Raw genomic sequence first — 25,513 nt, forward strand, 5'->3', positions numbered from 1 at the left:
AGCTGAAGCTGAAACTTTTCCCTATATTTCATTTTTGCCCTCCTAATTTCATTTCGTACCTCTCTGGAGACAAGCTTTTTATCCAGAGGATTTCCGATAAAAAAAAATCCTTTTCTTTTTATTGAGTGTCGTTTTGAGCTCTTTTGTTACCTAAGGTTTATTATTTGGATGAATAACAACCTTTTTATTTGGAATAATAATGAAAAACACAAAATGTGATGTAAGATGAGACCAGCCAGTTCATTAATATCATCACAAGCATCATAGAAACACTGCCAGTCTGTACAATCAAAACATGCTTTAAGACAGGAAATACTGTCTTCTGACCAAATCTTTACTGTTCTCACCTTAGGCTCAAGGCGTCTGAAGGAACGTTTGTACAAGGGCATCAGATGCCCCAAAAGCAGGCATTGACAAGGATTTATAAGCACCAGTCAAAGAACCATAACAAAGATCAATCATGGTTTTTTCGTGTAGTAGTACAACTCACATATTGATCAAAACAAAAAGAGTTTTGTCCAGTTTGCAATGGTTAAAATCACCAAGAATGAACTTGGGAGCATTTGCTCGCGGGTGTATGTACACTATTGTGAAAAATACCTGTTGAAATTCACGAGGCAAATAATGAGGGCGGAGTGAAATTGTCAGCAGTTCAATATCTGGCGTATACATCCTCTCCCGAACCACCACTGTGTTACAGTACCTCTGGTTAACATAGAAGCACACACCTCCTCCACGGTGCTTGTTAGTTATCTCAGGAGACCGGTCCAGTCGAAGTGGGCTACTAAACCCACTTATTAACAGTTCTTCGTCCCGGTCTAATTCACTAAGCCATGTTTCAGTAAAGACATGCTTCCTTCCCTTCATGTCTGAATTTAACCCACGCTTCCACTTCATCCATCTTATTTCAGATAGATTGCATGTTGGAAAGAAGGACTATTGGCAGTGCAGGAAGCTTGCGACGGTCACCGAGACCCATACTTCTAAGTCTACGGTATTCCAACTCTTCTCCCTCTTTTCTGACGATTCTTCTTAAAAACTGATCTGCAAAGCTCTGTGGGAATGCTAACTGGCACAACGCCATTTGTTGAAGCCTGTAAATACAGGAGAAACTCGCGGGTGAGAATGATTGTCTCCATGGTAGTACCGCGATCTTGGCCCATGCCAAGGGCAGTTTCCCAACTAAAGCAACAAGGGCTCAAAAACATCCATAAAAATAAGAAAAACACCACAAACATTGCTACGTCCATGTAAATACATCCCGACATACAAAACATGCAAAGAAAAATAAATAAATAAATAACACATATGACGAGCCGCTACTCGAGTCGCACACTATGAAGCGCCCCCGGAAGGTGATGCTATTGCTATTGTAATAGCTTCCCCTTTCCTCTCATACATGCTCGCATTGTGACAGGTGATTCACTTGTTCCAGCTCAAAATGAAATGGACAAAATGTCATGCATTATAGACGCTGAATAAAATAAAATGGAACATCTGACTCAGTGGTGGTTGCACACCCACACCTTTCTAAAGCTAACTGAAGCTCTTATCTAATAGCAGCTACCTTCAGTTATACCCAGGGAGGTTGTACAATACGGTGAGCAGGTGGACTGATTCAGTCACAGACAGGGTCCTTAAAACAAGTAACATCCACTGAAAAACATTCATCTATTTACCTTCCATGTGCACTCCCTAATATACAGAGCAGCCTCACACAGTTGCCTATTATTTTTATTAGTTGTCTCAGTGACTAAAGCCTCAGTTTTGCCTCCTCTAAACTGAAGCCTCTTTTCTAGCTCTTCATATTGGCACCAGTACTGTAGAGCTGATGTGAGAAGTAAACTGTCAGATCCAGACTTGAGAAACTGTTCCTTTCTGAGGTCATGGGCTGAGCAGGAAGGATATGGTTTTTGGTAAGGGTAACCTCGGAGCTCAGAAGCAGCTTATCTTGTAGACATCCATTTAAAACATGACCTGTCTTTTTTTAGATTCTGGTATAATACTATACATCTACTTTTTAATGGTGCTCATATTGCCAGTCTACAATAATTTGAGAAGTACTTCTCATGAAGAAAGGAAAGAGTTTAAAAGTCCATTTCAGCTCAAATTAAACTAGTCAAATTCAATACAGTTTCTGTTAAATTGTTGAGGATTCCTAGTGAAAAAAAATAGCTTCAGGCACAACATTGGATGCGCCATACATTCTTCTGTTTGAATAAATGTATAGGTGTCTTTGGCCAATGACTGCTTGCCCAACGCAAGAATATAACTGCCTCACCATTTAAGGTAGAATGGAAAATTTATATAAAGAAGAGGCAAAAGAAGAGGAAGTGCCCTATTGACTGTGATTCACATGGGACAAAATGATTAAATGACCTCAAGGGAGCCCCTTCGTACAATAAGTTATGATGATGTGTGTTCTCTAGACCTCTAGAAAATTTCTTAATGAGTGCCCTTCTAGTGGAGAGAACATGATGCTCTCTTATAAGGTACCCCTACAATGGTCTAAACTTGATGTTCTCTATGGGTCTCTCAAAAATGGAAAAGGGTGCCGTTATGAAGTGACATCTATGCCACCCCTACATGATAGTGTCCCAAAAGGTGCCCTCCAGTGGATAAAATGTGATGCAGTGCCTAGACTCAAAACCTACTGTAAAAGCAACTTGAAAGCTTCTGAAGGCAATGAAGTTAAATGTTTTTAAATGACCTGACCTCAACCCAACTGAGCGTGCTTTTCACTTACTAAAGACAAAACTGAAGGCAGAAAGACCCACAAACAAGCAGCAACTGAACACAGCTGCAGTAAAGGCTTGGCAAAGCATCTCAAAGGAGGAAACTCAGTATTTGACAATGTCCATGGGTTTCAGACTTCAGGCAGTCATTGAAAATAATCTTTGCATTTATAATTATGTTAGTCTGATTACTGTGACCCTTTAAAAATGGAGGGCCTATGTAAAAATTACTGTACTAAAAAGTTCATGTAATATTTTTGTTAAACCCCAAACTTAAAGTTGAAAGTCTACATTTTAATCACTTAACTGTTTCATTTGAAAACTACTGTGGTGGTGTACAGAGTTAAAATGACAAAAATGGTGTCACAGTCCAAATACGTCTGGACCTGGCTGTATTTATTTCATTGAGTTTAAATTGTATTATGTTGACATCTGCACCAAGAGAAATTCCTCATACACCTGGTACATGGTGATGAAGATTTTGATTGTAATTCTGATAAGGTTCCACAGAATGTCGAGTTGATTCCTGCTGTGCTTTATCAGCTTCAGCATTATAGTATAATGACTTATTTTTATGTTATGCATACAGTATATGGACAAAAGTTTTGGTACACATCTACTAATTTTTGAGTTCAGGTATTTCAGCCACACCCATTGACAAGCCTTGGTTTGGTTTGGTGAATGCCAGGAGAAAGTTACCTGCCTGACTGCATTGTGCCAACTGTAAAATTTGGTGGAGGAGGGATGTTATGTTATAGGGTTGTTTTTCAGGGTTGGCCTAGGCCCCTTACTTCCAGTGAAAATCCTAATGGCAAATCCTAATGCTTCAGGAAACCAAAACATTTTGGACAATTCTATGCTTTCAACTTTGTGAGAACAGTTTGGGGAAGGTACTTTTCTTTTCCAGCCTGACTGAACCCCAGAGTATAAAACAAGGTCCATAAAGGCATGACTGGGTGAGTTTGGTATGGAAGAACTTGACTGGCCCACAGAGAACCCTGACCTCAACCCCATCGAACACCTTTGGGATGAAGTAGAGCAGAAATTCACAAATGCTCTTCTGGATGAATGGATAAAAATTCCCAGACACACACTCACTAGCTTCCCAGAAGAGTGGAAGCTGTTATAGCTGTAAAGGGGGAACCAACTCCATATTAATGCCCATGGATTTAGAATGGACATGTCCTAAAATCTCCAAATAGTGTGTACCATATAGTATATTAACTACAACCCCAATTCCGATGAAGTTGGGACGTTGTGTAAAACATAGATAAAAACAGAATACGATGATTTGCAAATCCTTTTCAACCTATATTCAATAGAATACACTACAAAGACAAGATATTTAATGTTCAAATGGATAAACTTTATTGTTTTTTGCAAATATTCACTCATTTTGAATTTGATGCCTGCAACACGTTCCAAAGAAGTTGGGACAGTGGCATGTTTACCACTGTGTTACATCACCTTTCCTTTTAACAACACTCAATAAGTGTTTGGGAACTGAGGACACTAGTTGTTGAAGCTTTGTAGGTGGAATTCTTTCTCATTCTTGCTTGATGTACAACTTCACTTGCTCAACAGTCCGGGGTCTCCGTTGTCGTATTTTGCGCTTCATAACGCGCCACATTCCACACAGGTCTGGACTGCAGGCAGGCCAGTCTAGTACCTGCACTATTTTACTACTAAGCCAGGCTGTTGTAACACGTGCAGAATGTGGCTTGGCATTGTCTTGCTGAAATAATGTGTAATATCGATTGCAGAATGATGTCGGTTTTTATTGCAGTGCCGCCTGAGGGATCAAAGGTCACAGGCATTCACTGTTGGTTTTCTGCCTTGCCCCTTACTTTCAGAGATTTCTCAAGATTCTCTGAATCTTTTGATGATATTATGGACTGTAAATGATGAAATCCCTAAATTCATTGCAATTGCACATTGAGAAATGTTGTCCTTAAACTGTTGGACTATTTGCTCACGCAATGGCCCCATCCTTGCTTGTGAATGACTGAGCCCTTCAGGGATGCTCCCTTTATACCCAATCATGAGCCTCACCTGTTTCCTTAACCTGTTTCCTTAACCTTCATTAACCTGTTCACCTGTGGAATGTTCCAAACAGGTGTTTTTTGAGCATTCCTCAACTTTCCCAGTCTTTTGTTGCCCCTGCCCCAACTTCTTTGGAACGTGTTGCAGGCATCAAATTCAAAATGAGTGAATATTTGCAATAAAGTTTATCAGTTTGAACCTCAAATATCTTGTCTTTGTAGTGTATTCTATTGAATATAGGTTGAAAAGGATTTGCAAGTCATTGTATTCAGTTTTTATTTGTGTTTTACACAACGTCCAAACTCCATTGGAATTGGGGTTGTAAATTTATTTTACACTATTTAGTTATTTATTTATTTATTCTCATTTTTCTTTACTTATTTCTTTCTTTTTCATGTCTCGTTAACTATTGGGTATTAACATGTGCTTACTTCATAGAACTTACTTCCTTGGTTTAGAAACTTCCTCACACGATGGCGGTGGTAGCGCGGCTGATCTTTGTTCTCTTCAGTTTCGTCTCGATTACAGGTAAAGAAAAATCTAAACTTATGCCTAACGCAGTACAGAGGTTTATCTGTATTCTCTTCAGAATTTATCTTGATCCATGTTCATATCATAGACAAAGCAGTCATCATCTATCACTTACACTAAACCATGCTACAGTCTTGGAGGAACACTTAAAATGGAACTTTTTATACTGCAGCTTTTCAAACATGAGGCATTTAGTTCAAATGTTTAAACAGAAAATTACCCAACATGTTTCTGCCACTCTTTTCAAACACATAGGCACGTGTGGGCTTGTTTTTACAGTTTATCCTTTAGTTATATGGCACTGAGGTCAGAAAACTGAGCAGGTTTAGTCCTAAGATTCTTGTAGACTTTTGTAATGACCAGTTAAGTGGTTTCTCAGTGCTGTAGAGTGGAGAACAGTTGCACTCACACCTTGCCTTACCTTATGAAGTGTCTGCATTTTATGGTTCAGGCTAGTCTGTTTCTTGTTATCTGCTCTTAACAGTTTCTTTTCAGTGTTTTTTCTAAAAACATTTATGTTCTTTGTAAATCATTTAGCTCTACTTTGTGGTTTACCAAAAAAAGTTACACTAGATTACCTTAACATAGCTAACAAGTAGTGGAACTCAATCTTTTTGGTTGACAGACCACTGGGAATACCCCCATGGTGACGGACATGCCCTGATGTAGTGGCTATCATATAGACGTAATATTTGGTTTCCTAGCAGTAAAATTAGCTATCTGGATTCCTTCTGCATTAGCCAACTAGCAGGAATGCTAAAAGGCTTGTAGTAGATCATGCTTCATATTGATGGCTAGTGCATGGAATTCGATAATCGCTGTTTGTGATATATTTTACGGATACTCTCTGCGCTGTCAGCAGCTTCTCACACACAGATTAACATGTACTATGAATTTTATAAGCATTCATTTCACATAAAGACTCATTGACTGACTTCATTACAAATAATGATAACACATATTAGCATTCGGCACCCATCATTTGAAAACTGCTTAAGAAGAAAAATCATACATGCGAGAATAAAACTAACTGCTCACTGGACTGTGCTCTCTTTTCACATAAACCCAGTTCGTTAATGTAAAATAACATAGGCTACTTAGTAAAAGTTCTGTTGATTGGCTGATTAAAACACTGAATTGTGAGGGGGATTATTCGGAAATCTCTCCTGGCAGCAGGACCCCATCCCCTGATTCTTCATAAATAGAAAAACTCTTCAGCTGTGTCCAGAAACATTTGCTATTGTTCCTGTCCTCAACCTTCCCTTCCTGCTGCTCCTCTTCCACCCTGGTAAAATGCAGCGTAGATGAAAGGAGCAGGACAAATTGAGAGAAGGAGTAGAAATGAGGGAAACAGGACATTCTTTTAACGTCTTTAAATTTATTGTCAACTACTGATGAAATGAGCCTAAAGTGGCACAAAGTATTGTATCCTCCACTTGAAGCTACTTCGACAGGTGAAGTATAAAAGTGCACGCTCCAAAATGTACTTGAAGAAAAAAGTATTTTTAAAAAAACGTAGCTAATTGATTTTTAAAAATGGATGTATTGTTACTCAGTGCAGTGGGTAGGTCCTTTCTGTGTGGAGTGTGCATGTTCTACCCGTGTCTGAGTGGGTTTCTTTCAGGTGCTCTGGTTTCCATACATAATTCAAAGACATGCAGTCAGGTGAATTGGACACACTAAAACGCTGTGCCTGTCTGTCTGTCTGCTCTGTGGTGGACTAGCAACCTGTCCAGGGTGTTTCCTGCCTTCCACCCAATGACTGCTGGGATAGGTTTCAGCTCAGCTCCTTTCATAATTCAGCTCTCTCCCTGCATCCCACAAGGATAAGTGGCTTAGAAAGTGTGTGTGTGTGTGTGTGTGTGTGTGTGTGTGTGTGTGTGTGTGTGTGTTACTGAGGATTATAGGTATGTATTTGTGGAACTGAGCGTTCATAATGATTTATACTAAAACTTCTACAAAAGCTTACTTGTCTAGAACAGACTTGCTTTACAAGAATTTGAGATGTATATTGTTGGAATTTCAACAAAGAAAAACTGTTCATTTTTATTTTAGCCGTCAATACTGAACATCAGATCAGCTAATTCCTTTAACCCTCCTATTCTCTTCACCTCCCGCCCCTTACTTTAGTGTTCCTGGTCAAAATTGACTGGTCTGTTTTAACTGCTCTTAAATTAGCACAAAAAAACATTTTTCACCACCATATTTTTATTCAACATTCTTTAGCTGTGAACAATGTCTCAAAGTAGTGTTTAACCTGAATTTATAGAATTAAAATAACTGCTGTGAAAATACAAATAGAGTGAGTGAGTTGGGGGGGTGGTGTATGAGGATGTTTTCTGTCTGATGGATGAATATAGTCTGGATACCCATTCGTTTCCTATGGCGGTCACTTTTGACCGGGAGCACCACGGGTGTAACAATTGATTAAACACTCAAAATTCAATAAAAGAGGTGATCACTTTTATATGTTCAAGTGCATAGTATGGATGATATCATAAGGCTTTGAGGCAATCAGATGTAAAACATAATATTTATGAGTGTTTTAAGTTGTAAATCGGTCAAATTTGACCTGAGCATGACAGGAAGGTTGAGTAAGGCCAGGCCAGAGTGGGATTTGTTTTTAGACGCGTAGTTACATGATGTAGACCAGCCCACCCCAACTAAACATACACACACACACATACAAACAAAACAAAAAACTGCAATGTCATTACATTAGGGTATACCACAGACACAACTTCTGCCCAGAGAAGACGAAAAGTTAAAGTCTGACAAAATGAATGAACCTAAAACCTAATAATTATCGAAGCGAAAAACTCAAGTTACTGCCACAGCAGATAGACATGATGAGGGTGATATGAAAGTTAGAATAGAATAGAATAGAATAGAATAGAATAGAAAGTTAAATCAAACAGCTGATGTGTGAAAACAGGGAAATACAACACAGCAGTCTTAAACACTTAAACCTAATCACTCTAGACAAAAGCATATTGCCACAGTGGGCATGAAACATGTTTATGGTCTATTTATGGTCTTGTGATGTGTTGACGCACTGAAGTAATGTGAAATGTTTGTTTTGACATTTTCATAAAGCCCATGCCAGCTTATGTAGTAAAACAGCACTGTAAGTACCAAATTCACAACAATGATTTTACAGTTATTTTCGGCTTTGGACAGAAAGAAATTGAACTTTGAACTTTGATAGCAAATGGAGCTTAAAATCTAAACGCTAGCATACTGGTAACGAACTGAAGCAAATATAATAAACTCAGTAGAGTTGTGTCAGCCAACAGCAGACTGGATAATGTTGTGGCCAGATTCACACAATCTCTTGAGGCTGAAGTCAGTTTATTCAAATTTCTGTTCCATCTTAAAAAAAAAATCCTGCTATCGTTCGTCCAGGCGTCTGAATGTAACCGCTACATAATTTAAGATGGAACTGGGGCTGAAGCTATCTTCAGCTTCATCTAAGCTCAATTTTCTGTACAAGTCTCAGTAATCAGCAAAACAAAGCTGTATAACTTGAGGTGGGAGCCACTTGTTTAACCCCAAAATTACTACAGATATACAGCTAAATGTAATATACTTTTTTCAGCATTCTTGTGCTTAAACGTGTGAGTTTATACTTCAGCACACAGTAAGCAGCCCACTGGGAATTCTCCCAACTTTCCAGATGACCCACTCCAGCACTGAGTAAGGCCATGGATAAAGATTATTTTCAGACAGAGGCATCATCTGTAAGTGCTGGCTTTTCTTTTTTTTATCCCTTTTCCTGCATGATCACTGCTGAGGCCTTTAAGTGTGAAAGCATTCACTATATAGATGCTCCTGAAATCTTTCACATTGTGATCTACATGGACGTTCGTGAAAACAGCACATTGTAGTCCATATAGATGGTTCAGAAATCAAATATACTGTGGTCTATGTTGTCACTCCTGAATTGTGGTCTAATTGAATTTGGAAATTACGTTTATTTGCTAAATTTGCAAGAAAAGTTTATATAGCTCAATATAGCAAGTGGTTTCTCCAAATTCAACATAAAACTGCCATTTTTAATGACTACTGCAGTCTCAGAATGATTCAACCCCTTCATTATATGTGTTTAATAGTTAATAGAGCAGCCTTTTGCTGTTATGACCTGCTGCAGATGTGATGCACAGCCAGACACCAGCTTCTTGCAGCATTCCTGAGGAATTTTAGGCCATTCCTCATGGTCAGTGGCCTCCATTTTAATAATATTCTTGGGTTTCAATGCTGCAACTGCTTTTTCAAACCCCTCCAAAGATTTTAAGATAAAATAAGAAAACTTCATTGTCCCATTAAATTTGCATAAAATGGAGATTTGTCTTTGGCAATCTGGCACAGAAATACATACATAGACACATAAAACACTTAAAAACAATTACAGCAATGATGGACATGAACTATGTAGGGGGTTATTTATTATGTCCTTATTTAGAATGCTCACAGCAGTGGGCACAAATGATTTTTTTACCCATTCTTTCGAGCTAGTGGAACCTTAAGTCTCCTGCCTGATGGCAGCAACTGGAATGATGAATGAAGGGGGTGGGTAGGGTCCTTGTAGATCTGGGTTGCCTCGTTATGCCCGGATGTATAAGTTCTGGAGTTACAGTTGTTTATATCCAATAATCTTACTGGCCTGGTTAGCCACCTGGGCCAGTTTATTTCTTTGCTTAAATGAGAGGTTCCCGTACCAAGACACAATATTGAAACTAAGAATAATTTCTATGAGTGATCTGTAGACCATGATCAGAGTGAGTTTGCTGGTGTTAAAACTCCTTAGCCTCCTGAAGAGAGAGAGTCTCAGCCTTGCTTTTTTGTAAACATTATTACATTATTACATTATACTACATTATTCTGAAAAGTGAGTCTGTTTACAAAAAGTCCAATGTGTTGAAAACCATATTAAAAAGCCACAAAAGCTCTAGGAACAAAACTGGAACTTTTTGGATCTATAGATCAGCAGTACATCTGGAGTAGGAATAAAGAAGTATATGTTGAAAAGAACACCCTGCTGAAATTTTGTAAATTTTGCTAACAAACCTAATTTTCAATAGGTGTTGAATAAATTTGATTGCAACTGTAAATTGATGCTTCTGAAATCTTTTGCACTATGGTCTATACTGGCTCTTGAAATTGTGCACATTGTGGTCCATACAAATGGTCCTGAAATTGTGCACATTGTGGCCCATACAAATGGTCCTGAAATTGGGCAAATTGTGGTCCATACAAATGGTCCTGAAATTGGGCAAATTGTGGTCCATACAAATGGTCCTGAAATTGTGCACATTATGATAGAGTCTCTATAAAGAGACTGTCATCTGGCAGTACACTGTGCAGGAGTAGACTGGGGGACACTGTGACACCAGTGACAGTGGCATGCTAGCTGCTTTATTATTATTTTTTGTTATTTTCTTTCACATTAAATATTGTGAAAAATATCATCATCGTCATCATCATCTTCATCATTGTTAACCACTTAGTCCAGAAAGGACTCACAATCTCTCTTCCCATCATGAACAAGACCCCAAGATCCAGAAATTGTTGAAAAATATACATTGTTGATTTAAATGAATAGTACATGCAAATGTAGCTCACCAAGATGGCCACTAGGGAGACCACTGGGGAGGCCAACCCAGCTGTGGCCCCCCGGTCCCAACTTGACAGTACCATTGTTAAAATGAAGAAGAAATACTGCAAATTTTGCACTATTTCTAGGCCACAATTCAAATTGTAGCAAATTTCTGAAATTGACCAGAGTTCTTTAAACAAATATATGGAAATTATGCCAACTTGAGTGTATGCTGTCATAAAAGCATAAGATGGAGTTGCAAAATAATAAAATAAATTCTGAAATTCATGTGAACATTCGAAGATTCTACATTTAACTCAAATTGTAATGCAGAAAATATCATTTGAAATGAACAACTTTGCATTAAATCAGAAAGAAATGCAAAATAAAAACATTTTCACCAGTGGTCTCCGACTTTTTAAATATATTTTAGTTAAGTGTACTACATAACCCCACCTCTGCCTACCCCCAACTAACCATAAAAAAAAGTTCACCTAAAATATTCAGAAACAAATCATTTTCATGCTGCTACAATAGCACAGTGATGGTGCTATGTTGCCTACTCTTGAAAAGCAACAGTGTACTAAATGATATTGTGAAATCCCAAGTAGGAGTATTTGTCAGTAGAATGATGGATTGCGGCAGGAGATCCAAACAGTAAGCCTGGGCATATTGTACATACCATGCTAACTAAAATTTACAATGAATTTCAGGCAACACTTATAGACCAGAGCATTAATCATGGCTTGTCAATTACAGATGGTGGAGGGAGGTTTATGTCTAGGTCTAAGTTGGCACACTGTAGCATCTATTATACATTGTTTTTAAAACATTTTAGTAGGCAGGTCTGCTACTGTATAAATACTCAATCTTGGTTAAGTCACATATTGTGCTTAGATATGCTGAGACAATAAACATGTCTTTCCGCAGCTGAACCAAAGACAGAAATCAGAATATGAACGCTTTTCTGGGCCAAAAGTATCATATGGTTCTTTATTGTCTAAAGCTATAAACTATCCAGGGTTCAAATTCTGGCAAATATATTGTAAGGGTCCATTGGTGGAAAGTCTGACTATAAAGTGACCTACATATTGCATATTTATGTATGTTCATAATCTTTGTGAGGTTTACTATTGTAGTTTTCTTTTGTAGTATTACTAGAGAGAAGTCTTTTAACTTCATATCTATATCAATATAAATGATCAATATAAAGCCATAATTATACATTGGTTGCTATCCAAAAATGTGCTATTATAATGTGATAGGCTAGTGCAAAAATTAATTATTGCATGAAAACTCTTGACTAAAAACAACATAACTGTTGGTCTAGGTCATGGCTGCTAACAGCTTTTATAAGTCTATAGTATTTGAAGTCTCTAAGTAGTTTAATATTACAAGCTTTAACACTGTCCAGTTTTAAACTGGAGTGTCATAGCTAGATTGTATAGTAACATTAGGAATTCAATTGGGTAGGTTTACAGTTTATCCAGAGGGAGTAGTCTGTTGTCCTAAGTGACCTCTTCCTCTGATCCTTGTTTAATTTTTGGTTTACATTTTACTAAGCAACTAGAGTCCCTTTTTATGCATCCAAACTCCATTATTAGTATCTGTTTTATCTTTAGAAATATGTGTGAACAATTCAGCTTGTTAGTAGGAAGGACCAGATTTGCCAAAATAAAAAATAGACAAAACTAAAAAACAAATGAATCAATGAAAAATAACTGAATAGTGTATATTTTGATTATTTTAATTGTAATTATACACATTTCCTTTTTCTACAGTTATATTATATTATACAGTTATATATTTTATTAATGCCATATTTACATTTTTCCCATATCAATTTTTTTTAATGTGTTTACTTTATTTATTGATTCATTTATTCATTCTTCATTAATTAATTAATTTCATTATTTAATGTTTTTAATTCTGAATTTCTTTATTGAAACAAACTGTTTGCCACAGCCTCCACACAAAACAGTAAATAACCTGCACCTGTATTTTCAGCCAGATCAGCTGAGAATCTCAGATCTCTGGCTGTGTGCAGCCTGTCAGCAGCCATTGTTGTACTTAAATACCACTGATAGAGCAAGACATGTACAGTGTATCACAAAAGTGAGTACACCCCTCACATTTCTGCAGATATTTAAGTTTATCATTTCATGGGACCACACTGACAAAATGACACTTTGACACAATGAAAAGTAGTCTGTGTGCAGCTTATATAACAATGTAAATTTATTCTTCCCTCAAAATAACTCAATATACAGCCATTAATGTCTAAACCACTGGCAACTTTTTTGATACACTGTAGGTTTGATCTATAGAATCTGATATCGATCAACCAATAGGAATATTAAGACACATCATTGACTGACAGCCCCTTTATTAACATGAGGAGAAGGAAATACAGAAATAAATAAAAAGAGAAATGAATAAATATACAAATTAATAGTTATGGAAATAAATGAATAAAATGTTCATAAAGAAACAATGTTAATAAAGAATCTTAAATAACAAATATTAACAAATAACTTAAATATAAGACAAAAATTAGTGAGAACGGGAAATTAATAAATTGATATACAAGTATATGCAGACATTAATTTATGTAATGTTTTATTTATTAATATATTCATTTTGATGTATATTTATTTTTATATTCATTATCATTATTCTTTGCCATTCTAATTTGTATATTAATCATGTATATATAAGTCATTTATTTTTAACTGGATTTTTGAATTTTATTTTTGCAGATCTGGTCCTTCATGGTTAGTTTGTAAACCAAAAACGAAAACAGTGTGTTATCTGTGTTTCATTATAGTAACTGGATTTTTGAGTATTAAATGGCAGTTGACAGATGAACATGTGGATAAACAGCTTTGTGATGACATATATGTTTACTGTTATGCAAAAAATATATATCTTTAGCAGATTTGCACTGTGTGTATTTGGAAATTTGCCTGAATTTTTGGCAAAGAGGTTCTCTTTTAGGCAATAGATTAAAAGAAAAAACTAAGCGAACCACATGAAATTGTTTAATGTGTTTTAGCAATTACGAAAGACTGAAATGGAAATAGCAGTAAAAGCAAAACTTAGAGAAGGAGAGAGGAGAGAGAGCAAAGTGGGAAGTAAGTAGAGAAAAAGAGAAAAGTTGTGGAGAAACAGCAGAATTTTTTTTTCTTCAGGTAAATGATGATATGATGGCGGTAGAGTTGTTTTTTAATGAATTATGAATAACTGAAGTACAGTTACCTTAAACCAAAAACAACTTAACAGAACTAATGTACATTACAGCTTAACCAGAATATAATCAAATTATCTGTCTTTGTTGTTTTTCTACAGAATCCAGTGATGTGTTTGGATTGGTTGGCAGTTCTGTTTATCTGGACATACAACATACTGTACCGACGTTTGATGACTTTCTCTGGGTTTTTAATGGAACTAAGAGTGTTCTAAAATATTATACTGAAGGTAAAACAAAGAAACCATCTACTGCTTATGAAGGCAGAGTGGAGTTCAATGAGGAAACCTACAGTCTGACACTGAAGAACTTACAGAAGAATGATAGTGGACTGTATCAAGCAAAAGCATCTGGTACACAGAAAACAGTTGTTGCTGAGTACAGACTCTCTGTGTTGGGTAAGTCTTATAGAAAATCAGTCAGTAAGAGGAAACATCATGACACAACACTGCTGTTATCAGTCAAATCTTATATGTTTCTATTCATTATTTAACCATGTACATACAGTCTTGTGAAAAAATTATGACAGCCCATGAAAACCTTTTCTTTCTTAACATATTTAAACATATAAACATTTGATCTTCATTTTAACAATATTGAGAAATGGAAGTAATAACTAAACACATAAAACTGTAGTAATGGTTTGAAAAAATAGTAAAATATAATTAATAGAAATGCAATTTTCTTGTGAGGACAAAGTTAGGACACAAATTTTTAACACTCAAAAAAACAAAGTAGAATCAGGTGCACCACATTAGTAGCAAATGATTAGGGCATCTTTAGAGAGAATTTTTGAGGAGCCTGTCTTTTTAAACCTCAAATGTTTGGTTTGGTTTCCTTAAGTGGTGTCACCAGCAAGATCCAAAATATTCAAACCTTCTGAAAGAAGGTTGTAGATGCATTTGAATCTGGGAAGGGTTTTTAAACAATTTTAAACAATATAGAACAATTAAAAATCAGCCTTTCCACTATGCAGAAAATAATTTACTAGAGGAGAACATTTAAAACAAATGCCAACATGGCCAGATCAGGCCATTCTAGCATGTTCAGCCCAATAGCAGATTACAAGATGCATGAAGAAGTCATCATAGGACCTATAAGTAAATATCAAAATACATGCATTTGCCATCAGAAAGACACAGCACATGTTTGATTTCCATGGGAGGTGGGCAAAGAGGAAACCTTTGTTGTCAAAAAAAAAAAAAAAAAAAAAAATCAGGGCAAAGCAAAGATTTTGCCAGAAAACACCTAAACAAAGAACTGGACTTCTGGAACGATGTGCTTTGGACAGGTAAATCCAAAGTTGCATTATTTGGGCACAGTAACAGAACACGTTTGGCACAAACCAAACACAGCATTTGAGCACAAGAACCTCATACCAACTATGAAACATGGAAGTGGGAACGTCAGGGTTTGGGGCTGCTTTGCTGTAGCAGGGCCTGGCAATCTCTCCATCATTGATTCCACTATGAATTATTTTTTGTATCAGAGGGTGCTTCAGGAAATGTAAGACCATCTATTCACAAATTGAAGATGAAGCGGAGGTGGACCATACAACATGACAAAGACCCAAAACATTACAGTAAATCCACCAAGGAATGGCTCAAAAGAAAGAAGTGGAGAGCTCTGGAATGGCCAAAGCCTGGATCTGAATCCTACTGAGACCCTGTGAAATTATTTGAAACAGGCTGTGCATGGAAGAAACCCCTCAAACATCACATAGCTGAAGGAATTCTGTATGGATGAGTGGGAAGAACTTTCTCCCAATCATTGTCAGAGACTGGAAGATGGTTCTATTTCTAACTGAGGTTATATCAGCCAAATACCATATAGGGTGCCCTAACTTTTCCTTAGTAGACATGGGCACCTTTCTTTTTTTTTTTATAAATAAAGTTAAATTTATATTGTTTTTGCAAAAGTGATGCAATTACATCACCTTTATCTGTAGATATTGTTTGAAGGAAGATCAAAAATGTGTCACTATGTCACATTTCTTAATAAAAAACTAAATATTTAATAGGTTGTCCTCCTTTTTTCACATGACTATACAGGATTATTTTTATTTATTTTATTATTGTTTGTTTTTTATTTTATTTTATTTATAATTTTACATTTATAACAAACAGAAACATTTTGAATACACTCCCATATCCCAGCACAATCCAACATCCAGACACACACAAAAAAAAAAAGGGAGGGAGGGAGAGAATGAAAGAAAAACAGATTTTATCGCAGCATCTCAATATCTCCACCTGGACAATGTATGTCATCTCAGACAGCCATTTTTTTAAAAACAAGGGGCTGAGGATGATTTCCACTTGAGAAGAATGACCTTTTTATTAGCGACCATACTGGCCATTTGAACCTGCTGCTGAATTTGGGAAAAATCAACAACAGGATCAGGAGATGTGTGGATGTCAAGTAGATTAGAAAGAAATAAAAATATATTGGATAAAAAATCATGTAAGACTGGACAGAACCAAAACTGATGGGCCAAGGTGCCACCTGCAATCTCACATTTGTCACAAAGTGAAGATACTGATCCGTAGATTATAGATGGTTTAGTTTTTGAGTAATGGAGTCTGTACAGGACCTTGAACTGTATCAGCCTGTACTTTGAATTGCTGGAGCAATATGAGATTCTGGACAGACTCTCCTCTCAGACCTCCTCGGACTAAGAAGTGCCAATATCTACAGCCCATGCCTCCCTGAATTGGTCAGTGTCTGAAGAGGGAAATAAGAGTGAAACAAACTTAGATATTAGGTGCTGGAGAGTAAGAGTTAATAAGACAAATGGATGATCTGTTGGTTTATAAATGTAATTTGCATGAGCAAGACTATATTTATCTCTCAACTGTAAAAATGATGCAAATTTATTTTCTGTAAATAGATCACCAATACTAGATAACCCTTTCTGGGCCCGTATGGAAAAGTGCTAAAAGATGATTAAGGAAGAGAGGTGTATGAATGGAGGCTGCAGGAGATTTCAGGAATTTGTTTCAATATTTTAAGTGAATTCTTCAATGTGAAATTGTTGCCAGTCACCCCACAACCAGACTTTGTTTGATTGAAAACCTACCAAAGAAGCTCCTTTAATTGATTTAAATTTCAGATCAACCCAACATGGCCTATACTTTAACATTCAACTGTACGAAGATCCCAATTTCCAGAATATAAGAACTCTTTTGCACACATTTGCAGCCCAGTAATATTCAAACACTGATAAAGCCAATCCTCCATATGAATAGGGCTTTTGTAGATTAATTTTCAAAATATGTGCTGTTTTATAACCCCATACAAATTGCATTATTATTGAATCTACTTGTTTAAAGAATGTAGCAATTACAAAAATGGGGAGGTTTCGAAAAATATGTACATCTAGGTAGTATCACCATTTTAATTGCATTGACTCAGCTCACCATAGTAAGCAGATGTCAACAATCTATGTCTGCCTTAAGTTTTTCTACTATGCTTAAGAATTTTAACCTTTATCAACAATTTGGGATTCCTTGGCACTTTAAGGAATCCCACTTTAAGTAAAATATTCAAACACTTTAAATGGTAGTGCATTAAAGAAAATAGGATCTAAGGTTCCAGGCAGAGGAAAAAACTCGCTTTTGGCCTAGCTGATAGTATATCCTGATATTTACCAAACAAATTTACATACTATAAAAGACTAGGAACAAACATGGCTGGAACTGAGATGTTCAACAATAAATCATCAGCATAGAGACTAACCAAACATTCCACTTCCTCAAATGTAACACCATGTATTTTTGGGTGATTCCTTATTTCAATAGCCAGCAACTCCAAAGCAATATTAAAAAGCAGAGGAAACAGAGGATCGCCTTGTTGCACCTCTCTGTACAATTTAATAATGTTAATATAATGGTTAATGGATGAAGTATAGATGAAGTTGGGGGAAAAACAAAGATATATCTCCAAAGCCAAATTGATTAACAACATTAAACATATATGGCCATTTAATTTGATCGAATGCCTTTTGAGCATCTAGTGAAATTATGGCTTCAGGCAAATCTACATTATGATTTGAGTAGAGAATATTCAGCAGAAGCCAGACATTACAAAACAAAACAAAAATCTATTAAATATAAACCCCGTTTGGTCTAAATGCACAATTTCTGAAATATGTATTGCCAGTGCCAAGATCTTAGAGAATATTTTTTGGAGGAAGAGATGGGTCTAAAAGAAGGAGGATCAGTAGCATCCTTCACCTTCTTTAAGATGAGACATATATTAGCCTCATATAATATCTTTGGGAGTTTTCTATTGTCCAAAGAATTTAATAACATTCTCAAAATCAGCGGGGCAAGTTTAGAGGAAAAAGCTTTATAGAACCTACAGCCAAACCCATCAGGTTTAAGCAGCCTTACCGGATGGAAAGGATTTACTTGCCTGAAGAACATTTACTTCTGTGAATGTAGAGTCCAGTGTATTTTTTGCTACATCTGAAAGTTTAGGGAACTGCTTATATTCAAAATCAAAGTTGTGCAGTGAGTCATTGCAGGTAGCATGCACGAGTATAGGTCATATGTACAGACAAAGAATGTTTTAAATGCACTGTGTATAATTATAGCAAATGTTGAGACTCGGTGTTGAGCTGCTAGTGAGCAATGAGAGGTGAAAGGGAGTGAGAAGTCTTTGTTGTGAAAACCATTCAGACCTCTCCACAAAGATAGCCATGCTAAGATAAAACAGTCAGCACAACTACATATCCAACAATCCAGTACAATTGAAACCATGAAAAATAGCATTAAAACATTCTAAAACATTTTTTCCAATGAATATGAAAATCCAGTTCACCTTCAGTTATAAATCAAACATAGGAATATAGCCTTATTCAATTAAAAAAATGCATTGTGCAAAAATCTGAAGGGCCTCCAAAACAGACAGAAATTGCAAGTTACGGCTACTGTGAAAAGGGGACTTAATGAAACTTTTAGGCTATTTACCTACACTGCAGTGATCTGTATGTCTGTATACCTCAGATCCAGTGGAGGCTCCAGTCCTAAATCACCAGCTAAGCAACGACACCTGTAACATCACTGTCACCTGTAGAGGTCATGACTTCTCTATCAACTCCAGCTGCTATAGGAAAGCCTGTAAGGAGAAGGCAGTGACATCACCTGGAGGCATCACCCTTTCCCTGTCAGTCAATGGCAGCAGGATCATCTGTAACCATAGCAACCCAGTCAACCACAAGAACAAAGTTTTGGAGATGACAGAACTTAAACAACACTGTGCTGATGAAGGTGAGCACTCCCATGCTAAAACACATCCCATATTTTGAACCCATTCTGTGCTTCTGTTGTAAGATTTATAACCGTCCCCCACCCATTAGGAGGACACAAGCCGTCCAACACTATGCTATGGCTGGGGATTGCAGTGGGATCCATTCTATTTGTCATCATCATCATCATTACTCTTTTACATTGTCACCGGAAAAGATCAACAGGTATTGTCTTTTATTTATGTTCAATTTGAGATTAATTAATTCTAAGCAGCAAATGTGTCTAATAGGGTATTTATTGATATCAGACCTAAGAGAAATCTCTTCTGGATCATAGTGATAAAGCTCATATAAGAAGACCTTCACTTCTAGAACCACATCAATTCAGTATACACTGATGGGCCAATCCTTGCAAATGTCCTCTGGCATAGCACCACTATGTTTATAGTGAATTTATGTTTATTTCTTAGTGTTATCTAAGTCAAAGCAGAACTGGGAAGAAGTCCTTACATTAATATGAGTAGCTTGAAATGCACTACAGAGCATAGCAAAACTGCAGTACAATGAACTTTCAAACTTTAATAAAGTCATCTTAGCCATGGAGTAATACAATTCTAATATATTTGGAACATTTGGTATATTATCAGATACAAACTTTATCACATACTTCATTCAAGAAATGTATTTTCATAATTCTTAGACCAGTAGGTACATTTATGGACATCTGATGGGGTGTTTTACTATATAGTAATAACAACAAAATCTTTATATATACAGAGCATTTTCATACCAGTGGCAGCTCAAAGTGCTTTACAGACAGGTGATAAAGCTCAACAGTAACAGCAGAAACCATGAGTACTAATTTAAAATCATATAAGACAATGACACAAATCAAAAAAGATAAATACCAAAGTTACAGTTTACAAAAAAAGTCTGAAATCTAATTTAAGATGCTTTTGTAGCCAAGCTAGTAAACGCTGTAAACAGCTCACCACATAGTATCAGGTGCACGCTTGATAGTATTGGGTGCTCAACCTCATAGCATGTAGTGCTCACCTCATAGTATCAGGTGCTTAACACACAGTATCTGGTTCTCACTTGATAGTATTGGGTGCTCACCTGATAGCATCTGGTGCTCACCACATAGTATCAGGTACTCACTTGATAGTATCTGGTGCTCACCTGATAGCATCCGGTGTGCACCAGATTTTTACCTTAAAAAAAAAAAAAATACACCACGTCTCTTTCAACCTAAAAAAAAAAACAAATACACCATGTCCCCTCAGGGGCTCTGTAAGGTTATGGGAAATGTAGTCTATTTAGTTATTCACAGAAACTTTGACCATTTAGGACAGGGCTGAATCTAGGCTAGTCAGGATCATGCAGGAACTGTGGATCAGTATGGAAAGGTTATGTTGAAGCCCTCCTTTACTCCTTCCTCTTACTCATTGTGAAATGTCTGTGATAGTCATAATAATCATAATAGTAATTTAGCCTGTAACACAAACTGAGAATCAGTAATAAAGGCTGTATAGAAGTTAAACAAAATACTTTTGGAAATTTGGGAGGGTTAATTTTTTATTTTTCATTCAAAACTGTGTAGGTCCCACACAGTGTGAGAACACAGTCTATGCAGAAGTCGAGGTAAGATTTAAATAACTCTTATTCCTGTAGACATTTGGACATTAATAATGCGAATTTATGGATTTAAGATTTATATTGTTAATTCATGCTAGATATTCTATGGAAGGTAAGATGAAACACAGCATGTTGTGTTTATAAATGACTATGTGGCTTAATCATGTTTACAGAACAATGGTGCAACAACACCAACTATGGCGCTGGAGAGCCCTTCTACTGTGTACAGTTTTGTAGGGAAGAAACCTGCAAGTACAGGACAGTCCAATCAGACTCCAGTTCCTGAAAATGAGGTGAAAATGTCCAGCATGTACAAAAATTTGTCATTTATATTGATTTCTGATGGACAATGTATGTCCATCAGACATATGTAGGTGTATGTGTAGATCCAGATCTGTTTAATGCAGTTAGAGCTGTGAAAGTGATACCATTAAAACTACAGGAAAATATTCATGCAATCATTTTTATTCACAGTCAAAAAGGCCTGATTAGAGCTGCAGTGTAGAAAAAGTTCTCTGCTTGGTGAAGGATGGATATGAGCCTATAACCCATTTGCACCAGCAGTTTCTCTCACTCATAGATAGACAATTAATGAAGAATTGAATAAAAATTGGGTGGTGGCCAGTGACCACTATTGATTGTCAGTTTTGCATGGCGGCACGGTGGCGTGGTGGGTAGCGCTGTCGCCTCACAGCAAGGAGGGCCTGGGTTCGATTCCCCAGCCGGGTGACCGGGGTCCTCTCTGTGTGGAGTTTGCATGTTCTCCCCGTGCCTGCGTGGGTTTCCTCCGGGTTCTCCGGTTTCCTCCCACAGTCCAAAAGACATGCAGTCAGGTCAATTGTGTAAAATGATCAAATTGTAAGTCGCTCTGGATAAGAGCGTCAGCCAAATGCTAATGTAATGCATGTAACACTTTTTTACTGTTTGAATTTGCCAACAGAAAATACTTCAAGTCTCAGAACTCCTCCACAATATGCCCAATGACTTTCCATGTTATTATTTGCCAAAATGTATTTTTTGAACTATAGTATATTTATATATAGAAGAAGAATATAGTAGTAATATATTTTGAATGTTTTGTTGCGAAAGATGCATTATTTCATTAATTATAATTGCTATCTCTTTACTGAACTTGCATTCTCTCTTTAGCCCCAAGCTCATTGACGGCTCCTCTGTTTTACTGCACCATTTAAACCTTGAGCCACATTAGTCACCACAGTTAGTACACAGTTGTATGCACAGTTTGTGTGATTAGCTAATTAAAAGGTTTAATAAATAAATTATTACTTTCAGATGCATTTACAGTGCCTACTGTGATCACATTAAGGCATGTTTGTGCTTCTCTGGTCTTCTGGGTGAAAACAAATGTATCACTGACTTTGTCTTATGATAGTACAATTTATTCAGCATCAGGAAACAAATCAGAAAATATATTTAAAGCCTCAGCAATTAAATATACTGTGAATTTTCAGCATTTAGTGTGTCCACATTTTGCTTTGCATTCTTTTTAGGAGATGTGCTTTCAGTTTTACTGAGAAATCTGCAGAAATATCTCCACAGCTATAGATGTTGTGTCTTCTTCTGTTTCTCACAAATCCCAGTGATGGTGACGTCTGGACTCTGGGGTCACCAGTTCATTGTTCTGAGAACACCAGCCACTTTGTTTGATTTGCACATTTTATTCTTTTTTGTCTATTTCCTTTTCTCAATAAGGGCTTTTTGCAGCTACATATCCTTTTAGTGCCAAAACACAGAAGCACTATGGACAATGTTTTGTTAGCCTTTTATTGATCCTACAAGAGGAAAGCTGTCATTGGGGGGGCCAAGTGAGTTACATGAACAAAAATATCCAATCAGTCTCTTGGGATTTGAACCTCTCTTACCACTAGGCTACCATCCCACCTGTCAGTGTTTTGTAGATTTGAAGCAAGAGTGAAGCTTGATTTTCTCCTCTCTCTCAAAGATGAAAGTGCTATTTATCTGATGGGGTCAGTATTAATGGTCTATCAGGTCTTGCGTGGTTGTTAGGGGTCCCATTTCCCTTTTTGTAGGATAATCATTCATAGTTTTTCATTTATTTTACTTTACTCTTTTCTTATGCAACTCAATTGTCATATCTATTTCTCCTTAGAAATATATCTACAAAAATGAATAACTTGTACTTAATGGCTGTTTTGCACAGTACTGTATGTACATAATCAGTACAACTGAAAATGTAAGAAAAGTATATATTTTGTCTAAACACAGTTCTGTTCTAACAGTAGGCCTCTGTATGATTATTCCCCAACTTGTCTCTGCCAAATTTGTTTACAATTTGTAACTTGATTGAGTGATATATTATTTAACCTCATGCAATTTTTGCAAAAGGAGCTTATATATGCTTTGAATCATATTTTGTTATTGCTGATACTATTTTTATTAATCATATGTTGTTTCTTTTCTTCAAGCAGTCAATCTCAGCGGATATCACTGTTCCTAACACCTATGAATCAGTTCCAGATCAGGTAAGGAGAACTAAATGCCAGTCATGTAATAAAAGAGCTTTTAGAGCATAGAAGCTTCAGCGTTGTTATCCATACAAGAGTTTGTGATACTTTTGTTGATTGAAAAGCTGAAAACGTGTTTTATTGTGTAATAATTCTTTTATTTCATTATGGATCTGTAAACTGAATGTTAAATACTTGTGCTTTTTCCATGTTCTTTTACTCACATAGATTCAATTTTCGAAGCCTGAAACCATTTATGCTGTAGTTTCAAAACCCAACAAAGCTGTGAATCAAGCCAAATTGGATGAAGCCGCATCAGGTGTGAGAAAATAAAGCCACTCTTGATTTACACAGTTGACTAAGAAGATTCCGAGTGATTTCACAGCCTTCTTGTGGGAGTTCACAAAACTGGTAGTGACAATATTTTCAGTTTTAAGTTCAGTAAGAAGTCTTTGATAATGTAAATTTCTGCTGGGGTGCTTACATGGTTTGCATTATTATGTTGGTGCAACGCTAGCTATATATATAAATGTGAAACTTGTAGACATTGACAATATCAATAATGTTACGTAGTCCATGTGCAATGATATGTTAATTTCAACTAGTAATGGATAATTGCAGTTACGGTATGCTTAAGTACTTTTATTGTCAATTTACTTGCACAGTGCATCAAGCTCTTTTCTTCATATATCCCAGCTTAGAAAGCTGGGGGCAGAGTACAGGGTCAACCATGATATGGTGCCACTGGAGCAGACAGGGTTAAGTTTCTTGCTCATTGGCCCAAGAATGTCAACTTAGCAGCACCATAGTTGTGTAGGGACAGAACTTGTGGCTGGATGCCACTCTAGCAGTTGACCAATCAGAACAGAGTGAAGAAGGTAACCAATCAGAGCACACTGGGCTTTTTTTGGAGCGGGTCTTTAATGACACAGGAGCTCTAATAGAGCGTTTCAGACAGAGGGTGAATGTAGATGTACAGTATGAGAAAATGAATGTGTTTTTAGGACATTAAAGCATGTAAATCTATTCTAGTAGATCACTGCATTGAAGTCCCTGTAGTTACTGAAGAATAAGGCTTGGTGTGTAATAAGCCTGTGATTTTAAGGGGTTAAAAATCCCAGGCTTATTACATATCTATTAGCTACTGCTGACCAGGCCTGCCTACTCTCATGTCATGTCACTTAACTGTAGAGTTCCATCGAGCTTATCTTATATTGCCCTAGGTAAACAAATAACAGATGGTAGTCTGATCAACAATCCCTATTCTTATGCAAATATTTCACAGTCAAATTATGTTTTGTGGATTTATAGAGTGAAAGGAAGTTAGCACATCCTCTGCAAAGAACACACTTCTCCACATTTTAATTTAGACGTACGGCTTATTCACTGAATTTACTGGGAAAAAAATGAATATATAATTTAAAATGCGCCATGTTTTTCGCTGGTTAGTTACATTCAGCAAGCAGTTAAACAGTAACTGGGCATTAAAATGAGCCAAAGTGTGTTCTCAGTAGAGGATGTGTTAACTTACCTTTCCCCACCATCCCCACTTATTTATTACATTTTTTTTGCATCCAATGTATATAGATGTAAATAGATTTGTTGGGTTTCACTATATGTTTACAGGTTGAAGTACTGTATTCATATGTAAATATGTATCTCGGCTTAATTAAAAGTGTGTCTTACCGTGGTTTGTGCTATGTTTCATGAGTTGTCTACGTGTCTACATTACTGATTATATATATTAAACAATGCACTTTACTAATGCATATGTTAAACATTATTAAATTTGTGTAATACCACCTAAATAATGACAAACCAGTCCAAATTTTGTCTAACAAAGCGCCTTCCCCCTATTAAATCCAGCCAAAATCTGCCCAATTTGGTGGGAAACCACACAATCGGACAACACTGAAATGTATTTATTTATTTATTGCTTAAGATTTTAATTATTTGTCATTTGTTGTCATTCCAAAGGAACTGTGT

The 25,513-nt window shown here is 36.5% G+C and overlaps 1 protein-coding gene across 3 annotated transcripts; it reads left to right on the forward strand.

Annotated features, from left to right (window-relative positions):
• Positions 1 to 68: 68 nt before the first annotated feature.
• On the forward strand, positions 69 to 25,217 carry LOC108414169 (SLAM family member 9-like). 3 transcript variants are annotated; one of them, XM_037531053.1, is made up of 9 exons: positions 69 to 994; positions 5,217 to 5,306; positions 14,254 to 14,550; positions 19,162 to 19,425; positions 19,515 to 19,628; positions 21,007 to 21,047; positions 21,215 to 21,334; positions 23,489 to 23,545; positions 23,756 to 25,217. In XM_037531053.1, exons 2-9 carry the CDS (start codon positions 5,252 to 5,254, stop codon positions 23,858 to 23,860), a joined length of 1,053 nt encoding a protein of 350 aa, XP_037386950.1. In that variant the 5' UTR covers positions 69 to 994; positions 5,217 to 5,251; the 3' UTR covers positions 23,861 to 25,217. The 3 variants fall into 3 exon arrangements, with proteins under 3 accessions (XP_037386950.1, XP_037386951.1, XP_017542477.1); XM_037531054.1 differs by having other exon boundaries at positions 23,492 to 23,545; XM_017686988.2 differs by lacking the exon at positions 69 to 994 and having other exon boundaries at positions 5,145 to 5,306.
• The last annotated feature ends 296 nt before the right edge of the window (positions 25,218 to 25,513 follow it).

Source organism: Pygocentrus nattereri, chromosome 19, assembly GCF_015220715.1.
Source record: "Pygocentrus nattereri isolate fPygNat1 chromosome 19, fPygNat1.pri, whole genome shotgun sequence".
NCBI lineage: Eukaryota > Metazoa > Chordata > Actinopteri > Characiformes > Serrasalmidae > Pygocentrus > Pygocentrus nattereri.

Coding starts and splice junctions, on each gene's coding strand:
- LOC108414169 (XM_037531053.1), top strand. CDS start 5,252: ATGGCGGTGGTAGCGCGGCTGATCTTTGTTCTCTTCAGTTTCGTCTCG. Junction 21,048..21,214: donor CAGTCTATGCAGAAGTCGAG/GTAAGATTTAAA, acceptor TCATGTTTACAG/AACAATGGTGCAACAACACC. Junction 21,335..23,488: donor CTCCAGTTCCTGAAAATGAG/GTGAAAATGTCC, acceptor CTTTTCTTCAAG/CAGTCAATCTCAGCGGATAT.